Here is a 15,184-nt window from a genome sequence, read left to right as displayed (position 1 = left end):
ATAAGAGTGTTTTTAGGGTGTGGAACCTGCTGAAGAAAGGCAGGTTCCCTGTACTGGCTCCTACAGGAACCCGTCCTGTTGGGCACTTGGCTGGATTGTCGCAGCTGGGGAGGAGCCACACTGTCCAGACTGCTGCAGACTCCAGGTCTCCATGCTGGGACAGGTAGTGGAGCTGTCTGGGCCTCGGCTGGAGGACCCCGCTAGGCTGGCCGCTCGGTTGGGGTTGAGGTCCGTCCGAGTCACCGAGCAGCTGCTGGAGCACTGGAGACGTAAACTGACAGGACACGAGTGCCTACTTTTAAACTCTTTTATCAACGGTACAGTCGCTCCAAACAGAGAGGATCCGTATCCTGCCATCTGCCTGGCCCACGATTATAAAAACTGTAGCGGACCTCTGATGGAGCCTGTAAATCCTGCCTCCCTGGAGGGGGCCTCAGGGAAAACCTTTTACAAACTAATGGTAAAAACTTTGAACAGAGACAAATTAAACGGACGGACTGACACTCCATGGAGGAGTTACCTGGGTCTGGATCCCAGATCAAGACCTTCATGGAGGTCTTTGTACAAACTTCCACTGTCAAAAAAACATGCTGACTTGCAGTGGAGGATCCTCCATGGAATTATAGCAGTGAACTCCTTTGTGTCAGTCATCAATCCATCTGTGGAGGACAAATGTCCATTTTGTGACCAAAGAGAGACTGTCTTTCACTGTTTTTATGAGTGTCACCGTCTTTCTGCACTGTTTCTGTTTTTACAAACTGTTTTTACCAGATGTGGAGAGGTTTTTAACAAACAGATTTTTATTTGTGGTTTTAAATACACTCGCCAGCACAAGCACAAGGTTTTAAACTTTGTTTTAGGACAGGCCAAGATGGCGGTGTATGTGAGCCGGAGGAGGACGGTGGAGGACGGGTTGATCGTTGATGTTGTTCCTGTGTGTGTGAAGATGATCAAGTCCAGAGTCCTGGTTGATTTTAGCTTTTATAAGGCAGCAGGTGACCTGGACTCGTTCCAGCAGGTCTGGGTTTTTAAAAAGGTTCTCTGTTCTGTGGCAGAGGGAGAACTCAGCTATGGAGATGTGCTCGTCTAAGTTATTTATTTATTTCTGGAAGGTTTTTAATGTAATTTATTAGGCTTTTAATGTACGCTGTGTACATTTGAAGAGCGGCTAATAAAGTTGATTTCACAATCAAAAAAAATCTGTCTCTCTCACTCTCTCTCTCTCTGTCTCTCTCTCTCTGTCTCTCTCTCTCTCTCTCTCTCTCTCTCTCTCTCTCTCTCTCAGATAACCACTCACCTAGAGTCCAGTTCAGTTGGCGGTGGTTGCTGGACTGGTGAACTGTTGGGTCTCTGTTGGCCAGTCTAGACCTGCTCTATGAAAAGTGTCATGAGATAATGTTTGCTGTGATTTATCTCTATATAAATAAATTTGAATTGAAAAGTAGCACTAACACTTAGTTGGCAGCTAACTTAGTTCATCCCACTTCATGGCGCCGAGCAACTCTGTGTTCACAGGTGGGCGCTGTCATAAAGATCCAGGCCTTCTTCAGAGCCAACAGGGCTCGAGACGAGTACAGGACGCTGGGTAAGTTTGCTAACAAAGGAACGCTAACGAGGCATTGCCTCTGATTGGTCAGACATCATCAAACTTTATTACTAATTTTCAAATTATTTCCTGTTGTGTTATTGGACTCTAGAGATGTGTTGTCAGGCACTACATGTCATTATTAAACTGCTCCCCTCACCTGTCTCAGTGCACTCGGCCACGCCCCCTCTGTCTGTGGTCAGGAAGTTCGTTCACCTGCTCGACCTGGGTGACAGTGACATCAGAGAGGAGGCGGAGCTGCTGTGTCAGAGGGAGGAGGTGGTGAGGAGTATCCGCTTCAACCGACAACTGGAGGCAGACTTGGATCTGATGGACCTGAAGATTGGCCTGCTGGTCCGAAACAGAGCTACACTGCAGGTACTTAGACTGTTGAACAGGTAACAAGGGACAAGGTTTTAGTCCAACAGTATAACAAAAACCTGATCCCCTAACCCGACTAAAGAAACCCAATCCCCTACCCCGACTAAAGAAACCCGATCCCCTACCCAGATTAAAGAAACTCAACCCCCTACCCCGACTACAGAAACCCAGTCCCCTAACACTATTAAAGAAACCTGATCCCCATCCTGATTACAGAAACCCGATCCCCTAACACTATTAAAGAAACCTGATCCCCACCCTGATTAAGGTCTTTGTCCTGTCTGCTTTGTGTCCTTGTTAGTGTTAATGAACCTGTCTCTCTCTAAACAGGAAGTGGTGTCTCACTGTAAGAAACTGACGAGGAAGAACAAGGAGCAGCTGTCAGACATGATGGACCTGGAGAGAAGTAAAGGACTAAAGGCTCTGAGCAGAGAGAGGAGAGAGAGACTGGAGGCCTACCAACACCTGTTCTACCTGCTGCAGGTGAGACACACACAGCTGCTGCAGCCTCTCCACAGGAACATGATCAATATTCAGGAGGGTTTTACAGTCACCATAATTGATTGTGATTTATAAACTGTGTCTCAGTCGTCCACTAATCTCAGGGACGGTGGTTCGATCAGTAAAACATTGAACCCTTAACTGATGGTCAGACAGCAGCTTATATGGAAGCTCCATGAATGAATGAATGAATGAATGAATGACAAACTGTAAGTGATAAAAGCTCTTTATATACAGCTGTTTACCAAACTGTGCTCAGATTTATACCTCACTTAAACTTTGTAACTGAGGCCTCTGGTCAGCACAGATGTTAAACCATGTGTCTGTGTTGTTCCAGACTCAGCCTCTGTACCTGGCTCAGCTGATCTTCTTGATGCCGCAGAGTCGCTCCACCTCCTTCATGGAGATGTTGGTGTTCAGTCTGTTTAACTACGGCTCTGACCGCAGGGAGGCCTTCCTGCTGCTGCAGTTGTTTACTGAGGCGCTACGATATGAGATCAGGTGACACGCACACACACACACACACACACACACACACACACACACACACACACACACACACTGTGAATCCCTGTGTTGTAATCAGTATTATGTACCTTTTGTCTCTTTGTGATGGTGTCAGACTTAAAGTGGAGCAGCCTCAGGACGTGGTCACAGGTAACCCCACCGTCATCAAAATGTTGGTGAACTTTTACCGTCACGCTCGCGGACAGAACACCCTGCGGGAGTCTCTGGGTCCGGCTCTGCAGGACGTCCTGCTGGACCGAACCCTCAGCATCAGGACTGACCCAGTGGACGTCTACAAGACCTGGATCAACCAGACAGAGTCCCAGACCGGACACAAGAGGTCTGAACAGACACATACTGATTCACCTGGAGGACTGTACATCTCTCATTCTTTGTTCCATACCTGACATACATGTCTGTGTCCCTGCAGCTCTCTGCCCTACGAGGTTTCACCTGCAGACGCTCTGAGTCACCCTGAAGTCCAGAGACGCATCGACATCGCCATCATCAACCTGAAGAACCTGACAGACCGAGTCCTCAAAGCAATTACCTCCAACCTCCACAATCTACCGTAGGTCTCCACCCATTCACCTCCAATCTCCACAAACTACCGTAGGTCTCCACCTGCTCACCTCCACAAACATCACATGAATGTCGTGTCTGTGTTTGTTGTAGATATGGGTTACGTTACACAGCGAAGGTGCTCAGAGATGCTCTAAAGGCAAAGTTTCCTGAAGCCAGCGAGGATGAACTCTACAAGGTAACCTCCAGGATTTAGACAGAGCCTGAACCAGTCAGACCCTAGTAACCACCAGTGTTATATATAAATCAGGAAGTAGACGTGTTTTGTAAACAAACTACAGCACTGCACCTGTACAACATGCTTTCAGCTGTTTCACATCTCGCCCTTCTTCTTGTTGAGACTGAAGTCAGTTATTTTTAGTTGTTTTGGACGAAAAGCAGAATCGGTTCAAACTGATAACTCATCTGATAATGTGTGAAATAATTCTGCTGTCAGTAGAAACATAATGAAACTTGTAAATTTGTTGTTGAATCATCTGATATTTTCACTCTTAGTGTTTCTGATGTATTAAATCTCATGAAAGACGTGAGTCAGAGTTGGTTCACGGCCTCTCTGTGTGACCCCCTCTACTTCAGATCGTCGGTAACCTGGTCTATTATCGCTACATGAATCCGGCCGTTGTGGCTCCGGATGGTTTTGATGTGGTGGACCGGTCTGCCGGCTCCACCCTGCAGCCGGAGCAGCGTCACATCCTGGGCTCCATCGCCCGCATGCTGCAGCACTCCGCCGCCAACAAACACTTCCATGGAGATGGATACCAAGTCAGAGCCCTGAACCAGTACATCAGCCAGACCCACAACAAGTTCAGGTGAGAGTCTTGATAAGACCTCTGAGGTCTAGATTTATAACCAGCACAGAGAACAAAGACTGTATTGACTGTCATCTAACTATTTACACACTGTAAATACATATGTAATCAAGTTTTTACACTATGACTGTGGGTCACAAACTGATATGTGGATGTTAGCTGTTACGTTAGCTGTGTTGAGTCATGATAGTCCTGTGAGCTGGGATATCATATTATATTTTATTAATATTTCAGAAAATAAATAATAACAGAAGTGTTCATCAAACTGCAGGTTTTTAATGACTCGTCTACATATTGGACTTCATGTTGTTCTGGACTGACTGGACTGCTTTCATGAGGTTTTTGTCGTTTGTGTTTGACAGGAAGTTCCTGTTGTGTGTTTGTGACGTTCCTGAACCAGAGGACAGGTTCAACATGGATGAATACTCAGAGCTGCTCATCGTCAACAAACCTGTTGTCTACATCTCCGTCAGCGAGCTGCTCAACACTCACCAGGTCTGTACACAGACTCTGACCCTGAACCTGGATCAGGATCAGGGCCGGCTCTGGGCATAGGCGAACTAGGCGGTCGCCTAGGGCGCCACCTGCCGGAGGGGGCGCCGCTCCAAGCTCCAAGCCTACGGCTGTTGTTATTAATGTTATAATGTTTGCCGTGTATGCGCGCGGGGGGGGGGGGCAAATCATAATCTCGCCTAGGGCACCAAAATGGCTAGGGCCGGCACTGATCAGGATCATAGAAGAAACACCATGTCTGCAGCTGCATTCTCACTGTGTGTGTGTGTGTGTGTGTGTGTGTGTGTGTGTGTGTGTGTGTGTGTGTGTGTGTGTGTGTGTGTGTGTGTGTGTGTGTGTGTGTGTGTGTGTGTGTGTGTGTGTGTGTGTGTGTGTGTGTTTTTTTACAGTTGTTGTTGGAGCATCAGGAGGTTTTGTGTCCGGACCCCTCAGACCCTCTCAGGCTGCTGCTGAAGGATCTCGGATTGGTCCCCACCCTGCAGGAACTCATCGGTACTACAACTAATACTGCTGGTACCCCTGGTACTGTGCCACTTGTTTCAGGGTTTGAAAAGTTTGTTCTGGTTCTGGTAGTTCTACAGAGGAAGGTGTTGTCGTTACCTGTCGCTCAACATGTCATACAGATTGTGTGTCAAAGAAGCTGATTGGTTGATCAGAGACAATAAAACAATGGCGTTATACAAGGTGTTCATAAAACTAACTAACATAAATACGGACTGAAGAAGAAGAAAACAATAGATAATAGAGGAAATGGATAAGGAAGTGAGCCAGTTCCAGATCCTGCTGTTGTTACCAGGACACTTGATGGGACTGAGCCATCGTTAACTAAACCAGCTCCTTCTCCTGCTACAGATGTGTTTCCACCCACCTGTGGAAACAGCAGACAAGTCTGGATCGTCTTAGTCTGCATCTTCAGTAAAAACCAGTTTGTGTCGGTGAACTGGGATCTGCTTTCTGCTCTTCAGGAGAGTCTTCATCTGCAGATCCTGGATCAGAGTCCAGTCTGTCTCAGAGCAGCAAGATGGAGGTTTCTCTGACTCTCACCAACAAGTTCGACATCTTCAACGAGTCCAGCGACAAACCAGACGCCAGAGGACTGCTGCTCAGGTAGCTTAGCATGTTAGCTTCATCTGCTCAGGTATGTTTAGACTGGAAAACAGCTGGATGTGCAGTAGTGAGCGTGCTCAGATGTACCAACTGACAGACTTATAAATAATGTTCACACTAATTAATAAAGTTTTTTGAAGTCACTTTCTCCTCTTTTTTTTCAGCACAAAGCAGCTGATCATTGATGTCATCAGGACTCAGACAGGTGATTCTCTGAGTGACATCCTGAGAGCATCTGCGTCATATGACCAGGTACACACAGACAAACACACACATACACACACACACACGCAGGTACAGGTGAACCTCAGGTAAACATCCGTCGTCTCTTCTTCTCTTCCTCCACAGGAAGTGTGTCATGATTGGCTGATGCAGCGACGCGCTCGGCAAGATGCTCGTACACCTGAGAAGATGAAGAGGAACCAGTCACTGGTTGCCAATGGCAACCTGAGGTTAGAGGAGAAGAAGAGGAAAATTCTGAGAAGTCTTCGTCGTCTGGAAGGACTCGGAGTCCTGAGACCACCTCAGTCTGAAAACCAGATTCTGCTGATGATCGCCAAGGTGACCAGTCACACACACACACACACACACACACACACACACACACACACACACACACACACACACACAGTTAAAAAGATTTTGTTTAACATTTTGTAAAGTTTCTTTATGACCTCACAGTTAAAGATACAGTCACATTATGTCTCCATCCAATGAAATCTGTCTGCACTGTGCCCTGAAACAGGATGTGATGTCACATTTCTGGGTGGAGCAACAGACTCTGACACACTAACAGACTCACTGATTCTTCATCCGTCAAACATTTCAGTTCATAATTTATTAGGTGTCCTGACTGCGACGGAAGCTTTGTGGCAGGTGGGACAGTCCTCAGTAGCAGGGTGGAGGTCAAACATGATGATGATGATGATGATTATAATCAAAATCAACAGTATGATAACTACTGACCCCCCCCAGGACATCCGTCAGCAGCGCCTGCACCGCCAGCGTCGTGGAGCGGAGCTTAAGAAGCTCCATCAGACTCTCAGCAGCCTACAGGCAAAGAGCAGCTTCCACAGTGAACAGGTGGACTACTACAGACATTACATCACTTCCTGTCTGGACAACCTGACCGCCACCAGGTACACACACACACACACACACACACACACACACACACACACACACACACACACACAGAGTTAACCAGGTGTTTTAGTCAGTCAGATGTTCAGATTGATGCCACCCTCATGTCTGTATGCTAAATATGAAGCTACAGCCAGCTACTGGTTAGCCTAGCTTAGCATAAAGACTGGAAACAGGGGGAAACAGCTAGCCAGGCTCTTTCAAAATATAACCAAATCCATCTACCAGCAGCTCTAAAGCTCACTGATTAACATGTTATATCTTGTTTGTTTCATCTGAACATAAAACAAAGTGTAACAGCCACAGTCATGTGCCACACTATTTCCTGGCTGGTAGCAGGAACGAGTTGCATGGCAACTGGTCCCAAAATGTTGAATCTTTGCTTTAGAGGTCAAAACTCCAGCAGCACTTGTAGTGTAAAGAACAACTTTATTGTCAGACGGACACATTTTGGCTTGTGGCCTTCAGCAGGGTCATTATTGCTTTAAGACTTACAGTTTTTATTTTCTCTGATGCAGTTTGGATTTGTAGACCAATAAATATACAGGATCTGCTGATGTTAGGTTATTGCAGACATGTCAGTATCTGCGTATGTCAGTTGATAAATGGCAGACGTGTAGAAACAGTGTACACTGTACTTGTGTAATGATGTATGTGACAAATAAAGGTTGATTTGATTATTGTGATTAAAAGAGAGACGCAGCTGTGTGTCATCAACACCTCTGATTGGTTCTTAATTGGACCTTTCCAAACTCTCATTGGCTGTTTGAGTTCAGCAGATTCAGAAGATTTAGGGGGCTTTCACATCAGGGACCCGGGCCCGGATCAGAGTGCACTTGAACCCAAAGTCCAGTTCGTTTGATAAGTGTGAACACTGTGTACTGTACCCGGGCATGGATCAGCGAACCGTTGAAAAGGTGGTCTTGAGTACGGTTCATGTGCACTCAGGTACGGTTCGCATCAGGTGTGAAAACAACTGTACCAAAACACGGAAGTAGAGTGCTATTTAGAATGTGACGCCATAACTATTCGACTGTACTGTTCGGGTCGCACCGATCTCATCCTCTGACCTGCTCGGCCGCGGCTGATGAAGCAGGAGGGAAGGCGAGCGGGTCGTTCTTGACGTCGTCTCCACAGCAGCAGAAATAGTTGGTTCAGTGCTCATGGAACTCTGGAGCGACATCATAAACAACTGTGTGAGTTTTGATGACTCAAGTGTACTCTTCTTCTTCATGTGTTACGGCAGTTGCAAACAACATTATGGCACATTACTGCCACCAACTGCTACAGAGTGTGGATCAAGTGTACTACTGAACAATGTGAAAGCTGACCGGTGGGGGAGTGGAGAGGGGGGCAATCGTACCTAATGTGAAAATGCCCTTTAACAACTATGCATGTGAGAGCATATCAGAACAGTTCACTGTTCCTAAATGAGACAGAGACACAGGTCAAATGTTATGATTGGTTATGTGTTGCAGTAAATCAACCAATAAGAAGGCAGCAGACAGCAAAGGGAAGAAGAAGCTTCCTGCTCTGAGCTACAACGCCGCCCGACTGCAGGAGAAAGGAGTTCTGTTAGAGATCGAAGACCTACCCACTACACAGTGAGAACACACACACATACACTGAGACAGAGGGACAAGAGTGATGCAAGGCAGGAGTGGACAACTCTGTCTGTAACATGAGCTAAGCTAATGTTGGGTTGAGCCAGCTAGCTGTAACTTAGCTATGCTGCATGTATCTGGTGTTGGTTGCTTCGTAACGTTAGCTGATGAAGTAACTTGCAAACGGTTAGCTAGTTTGTATCATAGAGCCAATGGTCCAAATAAAATATAGGAACATTACAGATAGTAACATTATTCTAAATATGATTGTAAATCAGTCTGCTCTATGTCACTTCACTGTTTTGGCTCACTCGCCTACAGACTGCGGACATGAGCCACGGTGCTGACTGCCGTTCACTTAACATCCACCGGTATCGTTAAAAACGACTTTCTGAAAACTCCATACAGAACCGTTAATGTTATAAACCCTTAACATCACATATGTTCATTTTGTAACTATTAAACATGTGTCATAACACTTGTCGAGGTTTACTGTTGTTAAATTCTCTCAGAGAAAGTGAACTGAACCGATCTGAACTGTTCCAGGTTTAAGAACGTCGTCTTTGACATCGTTCCTGGACCTGAGAAAGGAAGTTTCAACGTCAAAGCTCGATTCCTCGGCGTCGAGATGGAAGAGTTCCTGCTCAAATACCAGGTACAAACCAGGCTAAATACTGAGTTAAATACCAGGTACACTTAAAGAAACTAAGGTTGTCTTTGTTTAAATCCTCCATATTTTAAATTGTGTCTGTTTAACCCATGTTTAGGTTAGTTTCACCACTCACTTAACTGAAGCATCAGTATCTTTGCTATGGTTACCTGCAGGTTAATACATATTGAGCTCTGATTTAAAACAGTGACCGGAACTGTTTGAGGTGAACACAGAATTTTATGTGCCAGCCGATCGGAAAATAACATTTGGTGTGTGTGTGTGTGTGTGTGTGTGTGTGTGTGTGTTGTAGGACCTGCTGCAGCTGCAGTACGAAGGTGTGGCTGTGATGAAGATGTTCGACAAGGCGAAGGTCAACGTCAATCTGCTCATTTTCCTCCTCAACAAGAAATTTTTCAAGAAATGAACCGAGTGACGCTCTTACCTTAGTCTTCTCTGTTTCTTTATCTCACTTCGTTATTCATGTTTAATTATCCACATATACTCCAGAGTGAAGCATAAATATCTGTGTCCTATATGTCTCACTACAGTGTACAGAGTGAGGCATCTTCCTTCAGACCTGATTGATTGATCAATCAATCAAATAAGCTTTATTGACATGAATGTTAGCGCTACATTATTGTCAAAGCTCAGTTACATATTACTGCATTATTACATTTTAACAAGAGAACAAAATAGAAAAATAGTCATAAGACAGCAAATACTTTAAACAGAGTGAAGCTTCTTCTACACACTCCTATCGCTGTTTAAATCTCACTACATTGTCTGTTTCTATATCCCATTATAGAGTACAGAGTGAAGCATCTTCACTAAACTCCTATCTTTATATCTCACTGTAAAAGTGCAGTTCTGATATCACGTGTTTTAATCTCACTAGCTTTTAAACAGAGTGGGACATCTTCTCTACACTCTATGTTTATATCTCACTACATTATCTGTTGGTTATTAGTCAGCTGTTCCGATAGAGTGATCAATAACTGTAAATATTTTCGGTCAGTTTGTTTTCTTTCTTTTTCTTTTTGTCAACTTTTGAAGGGAAACTTTTAAATGTGTTTGAACTTCCTGACAAGCAGTTTTTACTCTAATAAATCTGAATGTCTTCAGCTGTTTCTGTTTAGGTGTTTCAGACAGTTTCAGCTGTTTTTGACTGTTTAGGTGTTTCTGTCTGTTTCAGCTGTTTCTGACTGTTTAGATGTTTCTGGCTGTTTCTGACTGTTTAGGTGTTTCTGTTTCAGCTGTTTTTGACTGTTTAGGTGTGTAGCTTGTGTCTCGTACTGACTTTACGTTGAGACGTCACAGATTGTTTCTCTGGGAACGTTTTACAAATATAAAACCTTCATGGGTTAAACATTCATGACACAGAGACTCATAACTGAGCTTGTTTGCAGTTGGAGGCTTCCTTACAGCAGTTCTACAGATGTCTCTTTTAATGGAGGTCTGTGGGGGGAAACCACACTGCTCAAAAAAATTAGGGGAACACTTAATCATCATAGTATATCACCAAGTCAATTAAACTTCAGGGATATCAATCTGTCCAGGTAGGAAGTATAAGCGATTGTGAATCAATTTCACCTGTTTTGGTACAAATGAAAGTGACAACAGGTGCACTGGAGAGGCAACAGCAAGACAACACCCAAAAAGGGAATGGTTTTGCAGGTGGTGGCCACAGACAATTGCTCTCTCCTTATCCTTCCTGACTGATTCCTCTCTAGTTTTGCGTTTTGCTAGTGTCCTTGTCACTACTGGTAGCATGAGGAGGTACCTGCAGCCCATTCAGGTTGCACAGGTAGTCCGGCTCCTCCAGGATGGGACATCCATATGTGTTGTTGCAAGAAGGTTTGCTGTGTCTCCCAGCACAGTCTCAAGAGCATGGAGGAGATACCAGGAGACAGGACTGGTATCTGCTCCACTGGGAGAATACATGCATGAGTTGCTCATCTTGCTGTCGTGAGGGCGCCATCTTGTTTTCTAGTGTGGAACGTGTTTACATACGCAGACCTCTGATTGTAGTGTGGTTAGACGCCTATAGACGTATTGCGCAGGTCTCCTGTCCACATGTCTGTCCACGTCTATATTGAAATATGAACAAAGTTTTAAAGGGCAGAGGACAGTGGCAGTCTGTTTGTACTGGGGACAGAAACCCAACCAGCAGTTACAAATGCCTGTAAAAGGAGAGGAAATCCACTGATCAATCAAACATCTGAGAATGTCAATAAGTACATAAGTTATTACATAAACCCAAATGTCATGTCACAGTGATGAGTTACTGACCAGAGAGTTGTTCAACCATGTCACAGCAGCCATCCCCAGAGATCCAGACATGATGTACTACAAGAGACCAGGAACAAACACACAGTCAGCTGGAGGTTTGTTCACTGCTTCTTTAATGTATTTAGTATTTATTCTTTTGATAAAACCACAGAAACAATCATCTGTGGCAAACTGGAACATAACAGCAGCAGAAGTGTCTCGAAGGTGCCAGTGTGGATCCCCAGTGTTTCTTCAAGTAGGATCATGGTCAGCTCAAAGAGAATCATGACCGTCTGCAGGGGCGACAGATGGTGTCAATCCTGATTTCTCAATGTTTCTGTAATAAAAATAAACTAGTGTCAGCAGTAAAATAATCCGATCGTATCCCTCGCCCGAGCACCACCAATCGTGGGCTGAACTTGTTTTTCTCTGGAGAGTTTTGTGGTGCTGCCCCCTGAGGTGCAGGGATCACATGTGTGGCGGCCACCGTCACTACAGACAAAGATACCGACATGTAGGCGGTGAACTGAGAGTCGCTGCTGTGAGCCTCTGATCATAACTGAGCTCAGTGTTAATTATTGATCAAAGAATCAGAAATACAGGAGCTGCTTCCTCCTCTGAGTCCCACACTCCAGTAAATACTCTGGTTGGTCATTAAACTTAACTTGTCTTGTAATGTTGTTTGGACTTCTAGTTTAGAGACTGTGTTTATTTAGACTATTTGAGTTTGTTGGTGCTTTTGATTTGGTTGCTGAATGATTTGAACTGTCAGATGAATTGTCCTGCATGTTATCCGTAGTTTAGTTGGTAATGTTTGTCTTTGTGTTGGCCCGTCATTTAGAGAGGTCTGATCATTATATAAGTTCTGTTTGGTCTATTCAGTTTATGTAAAGTTAGCATAGCCTTAGTTAAGTTTAGTTGACCTCTTTCAAAACTTCATTGTATATTTTGTGTGACTCCTCGTACCTTCCCGCTCGGTCCCTCACAATAACCTCTGCAATGCACTTGGATCCCATGTCCTCTGAGATGCAGCAAATGTTCCTCAGGAGGTGGGAGGTGAAGATCTTGTAGATGGGGGGCCTCAGCGCGATGTTCCAAGTTCACAATCACTACATCTTTTGGCTTACCATCTACATTCAGCATTGTCCCCCACCTTCTGATTCAACTCAGTACCTGTTGTTGGTCAGGAGACAGTTCTGGTCGTGTCCGAGACATGCGGCCAATCTGATGTAACGTCAATCATTGATCAGCTTCCCAGCAGCACTTGGGGGGGCTCTGTGAGTCTCTTTCTCAGCAGCACTCTGTCAGGGGTTTGTGAGCACCCCCACACCTGCTCCTCACTCTGAATAACTCCAGAGAAAGAGTCCAGCTCCTGACTAGGAGTTTTGTTCCAGAGCAAATGGTGAACGTAGAGGTAAGCCCCATTATATACACATGAATATACCTCATACAGCAGCAAGTTCATGATGTAACACACTCACATAACATGACGTGTTTGCATGTTCATATGCTGACTGTTTAGGTGTTTCTGCTTGTTCTCAAAGATATTCTAATGTTTTTTAATTAAACTGTGGATGTTTCACAGCTCATGATGTTCCTTAGTTTTTCCGTCTGATGAAAACGGTTGCTGTCAGACGTGTTTTCAATGATGACATTTGTCTTTTTCTGCTGATTTATGGTGTTTTCTCATATGTTTCTATAACATTTCTAAGTAATTTGTGTCTGATGTGCCATATTATTATTTCTTATGATTATTTCTGCATCAAACTTTGTTAAACATTAAAGACATCAGAAGATCTCTGTTGGCGTCCAGGAAACACTCTGAAACAGTTTTATGAGCTGATCTGAACTCAGTGTGTTTGTCTGCCTGTCTGTCTGCACCTCCTCACCTCCTGTTTAGATAACATTAAATATTACACAAAATGTATTTACAGATATTTATAGTGACAAAGGAGGATCTGGATCCAATCAGGGGAGGACTTGCATCCTGTTCTGACAGCATCCAGCACAAATTAAGTCTGGGATCAGGCTGATTAGCAGCAGCACCTGTACTCTGCAGGCGAGAGCTTCTGGCAGGATTTTGAGGATTAAAAAAAAAAAGATTTAAAAATGAAAATAAAACGACATGAATTACAATACAGTCAAAACAAAAAAATATTAATAATAGACTAATATTATTAGCCCATAATTGTTAATAGGCCTATTATTATCCTAGTTTCATTGATTGATTGATTACCTGTTAAAATAGACTTAAGTAAATCAGTGAACAGCTCCTTGGTTGGACTCAGATGAGTCTCTGGACTTTGGTGTGTGAAGAGTCAAAACAACGTTCAGAGAGACTTCAGTGACACCCGAGAGGACGGCAGCAGGTTCGACAGTTGAACATGAAACAAATGTTTTTATTCAACAGTTTGAGTTACAGTCAGAATGAAAGAAGAAAAATAGATCACAGATTCATTAGAGACGTTTCTATCTGCTAACAGGCTTACAAAAATACTTTGATTTAGTTTAAAGTTCAAGTATCTACGAACAACTACAAGGTCCATTAATGAGACCTGTCTGATCCAGTTCAAACCAGTCTGATCCAGTTCAAACCATTCTGAGCCAGTCTGATCCAGTTTAAACCAGTCTGATCCAGTTAAACCAGTTTGGATCTGACTGTTTCAAACTGGATTTGACTGGTTCAAACTAGACCACTGGTTCAAACTGGATCAGTTACAGATTGAATACATCAGTAGAAAGTGTCTCAGCTGCAGCAGAAATCACTCTGACACTTTGATCAGCTGACTGACAGACAGGTGTACCTGTTTACCTCAACAGTTTGAGCTGAAGCTCCTCCCTCTTCTAACGTGTCACAGGGGATGTCATACACCTGCCCTAATAAATGAGGAAGTCACAATTCTTCACATCAGAAAGGGTCAAATAAACTTCTGTTTTAGTTGCAGTCAAACTTTATCAACAATACTTTCAGAGACACTCATGTTCTTCTCCGGACTCATATGTTTCAGACCAGTTTCATCTCTGTGTCCAGTACAGTAAGAGGTTCAGGATAGGCTTAGCCTAGTTTAGCGCAAAGACTGGAAGCAGCAGGAACTTTTAGCCTAGCTCCATGAAAAGAGAAAAAATAACATTCTTCCAGCAACTTCAACGCATTCATTAGAATTTCATTTTTTGCTAACCAACAAATCAGTAACCTCCAGTGCTTGTGTAGTAATAGCTCAGGCTCACAGTTTATTTCATAAACTTCAGAAACTTCAGTTTAATCAGTCTGACACATGCAAACCAATCAACCTCCAGAGGCAAACAGGCAGCTTGTTTAGCAGTTAGCAGTAGATAATCCAGGAGGCTAATGCTTGTGTTTTGGTCAGACTCAGAGACAAGTATTTGAAATTCTTTATGTAAAACTGAGGTGCAGAGTGTGATCATGTTGTAGTTGTGTATTGAACTGAAACTGAAATGTGAAAAGGAGACATTGTGGTTTTAGCAGCATTTAGCAGTGGAGCTATTTGTTGACCAACAGCAGAGCAGACTG

The 15,184-nt window shown here is 44.0% G+C and overlaps 1 protein-coding gene across 1 annotated transcript in view; it reads left to right on the top strand.

Moving 5' to 3' along the window:
- Window positions 1-9,816, top strand: part of iqgap3 (IQ motif containing GTPase activating protein 3) — a 35,924-nt gene extending 26,108 nt beyond the window's left edge. Inside the window, exons 22-38 of the mRNA XM_070911271.1 lie at window positions 1,516-1,585; window positions 1,755-1,963; window positions 2,297-2,449; window positions 2,805-2,968; window positions 3,090-3,314; window positions 3,405-3,545; window positions 3,650-3,734; window positions 4,133-4,365; window positions 4,728-4,860; window positions 5,268-5,370; window positions 5,844-5,985; window positions 6,150-6,237; window positions 6,334-6,546; window positions 6,961-7,124; window positions 8,607-8,732; window positions 9,279-9,387; window positions 9,695-9,816. Of these exons, the coding sequence (XP_070767372.1) occupies window positions 1,516-1,585; window positions 1,755-1,963; window positions 2,297-2,449; window positions 2,805-2,968; window positions 3,090-3,314; window positions 3,405-3,545; window positions 3,650-3,734; window positions 4,133-4,365; window positions 4,728-4,860; window positions 5,268-5,370; window positions 5,844-5,985; window positions 6,150-6,237; window positions 6,334-6,546; window positions 6,961-7,124; window positions 8,607-8,732; window positions 9,279-9,387; window positions 9,695-9,808 (2,472 nt within the window). The 3' untranslated portion in view covers window positions 9,809-9,816. The remainder of the gene's footprint in view (window positions 1-1,515; window positions 1,586-1,754; window positions 1,964-2,296; window positions 2,450-2,804; window positions 2,969-3,089; window positions 3,315-3,404; window positions 3,546-3,649; window positions 3,735-4,132; window positions 4,366-4,727; window positions 4,861-5,267; window positions 5,371-5,843; window positions 5,986-6,149; window positions 6,238-6,333; window positions 6,547-6,960; window positions 7,125-8,606; window positions 8,733-9,278; window positions 9,388-9,694) is intronic.
- Window positions 9,817-15,184: the final 5,368 nt, after the last annotated feature.

Source organism: Enoplosus armatus, chromosome 9 (assembly GCF_043641665.1).
Source record: "Enoplosus armatus isolate fEnoArm2 chromosome 9, fEnoArm2.hap1, whole genome shotgun sequence".
NCBI classification, from domain to species: Eukaryota; Metazoa; Chordata; class Actinopteri; order Centrarchiformes; family Enoplosidae; genus Enoplosus; species Enoplosus armatus.
The sequence above is the reverse complement of the archived record's forward strand: the minus strand, read 5'-3'. Positions and strand labels throughout refer to the sequence as shown.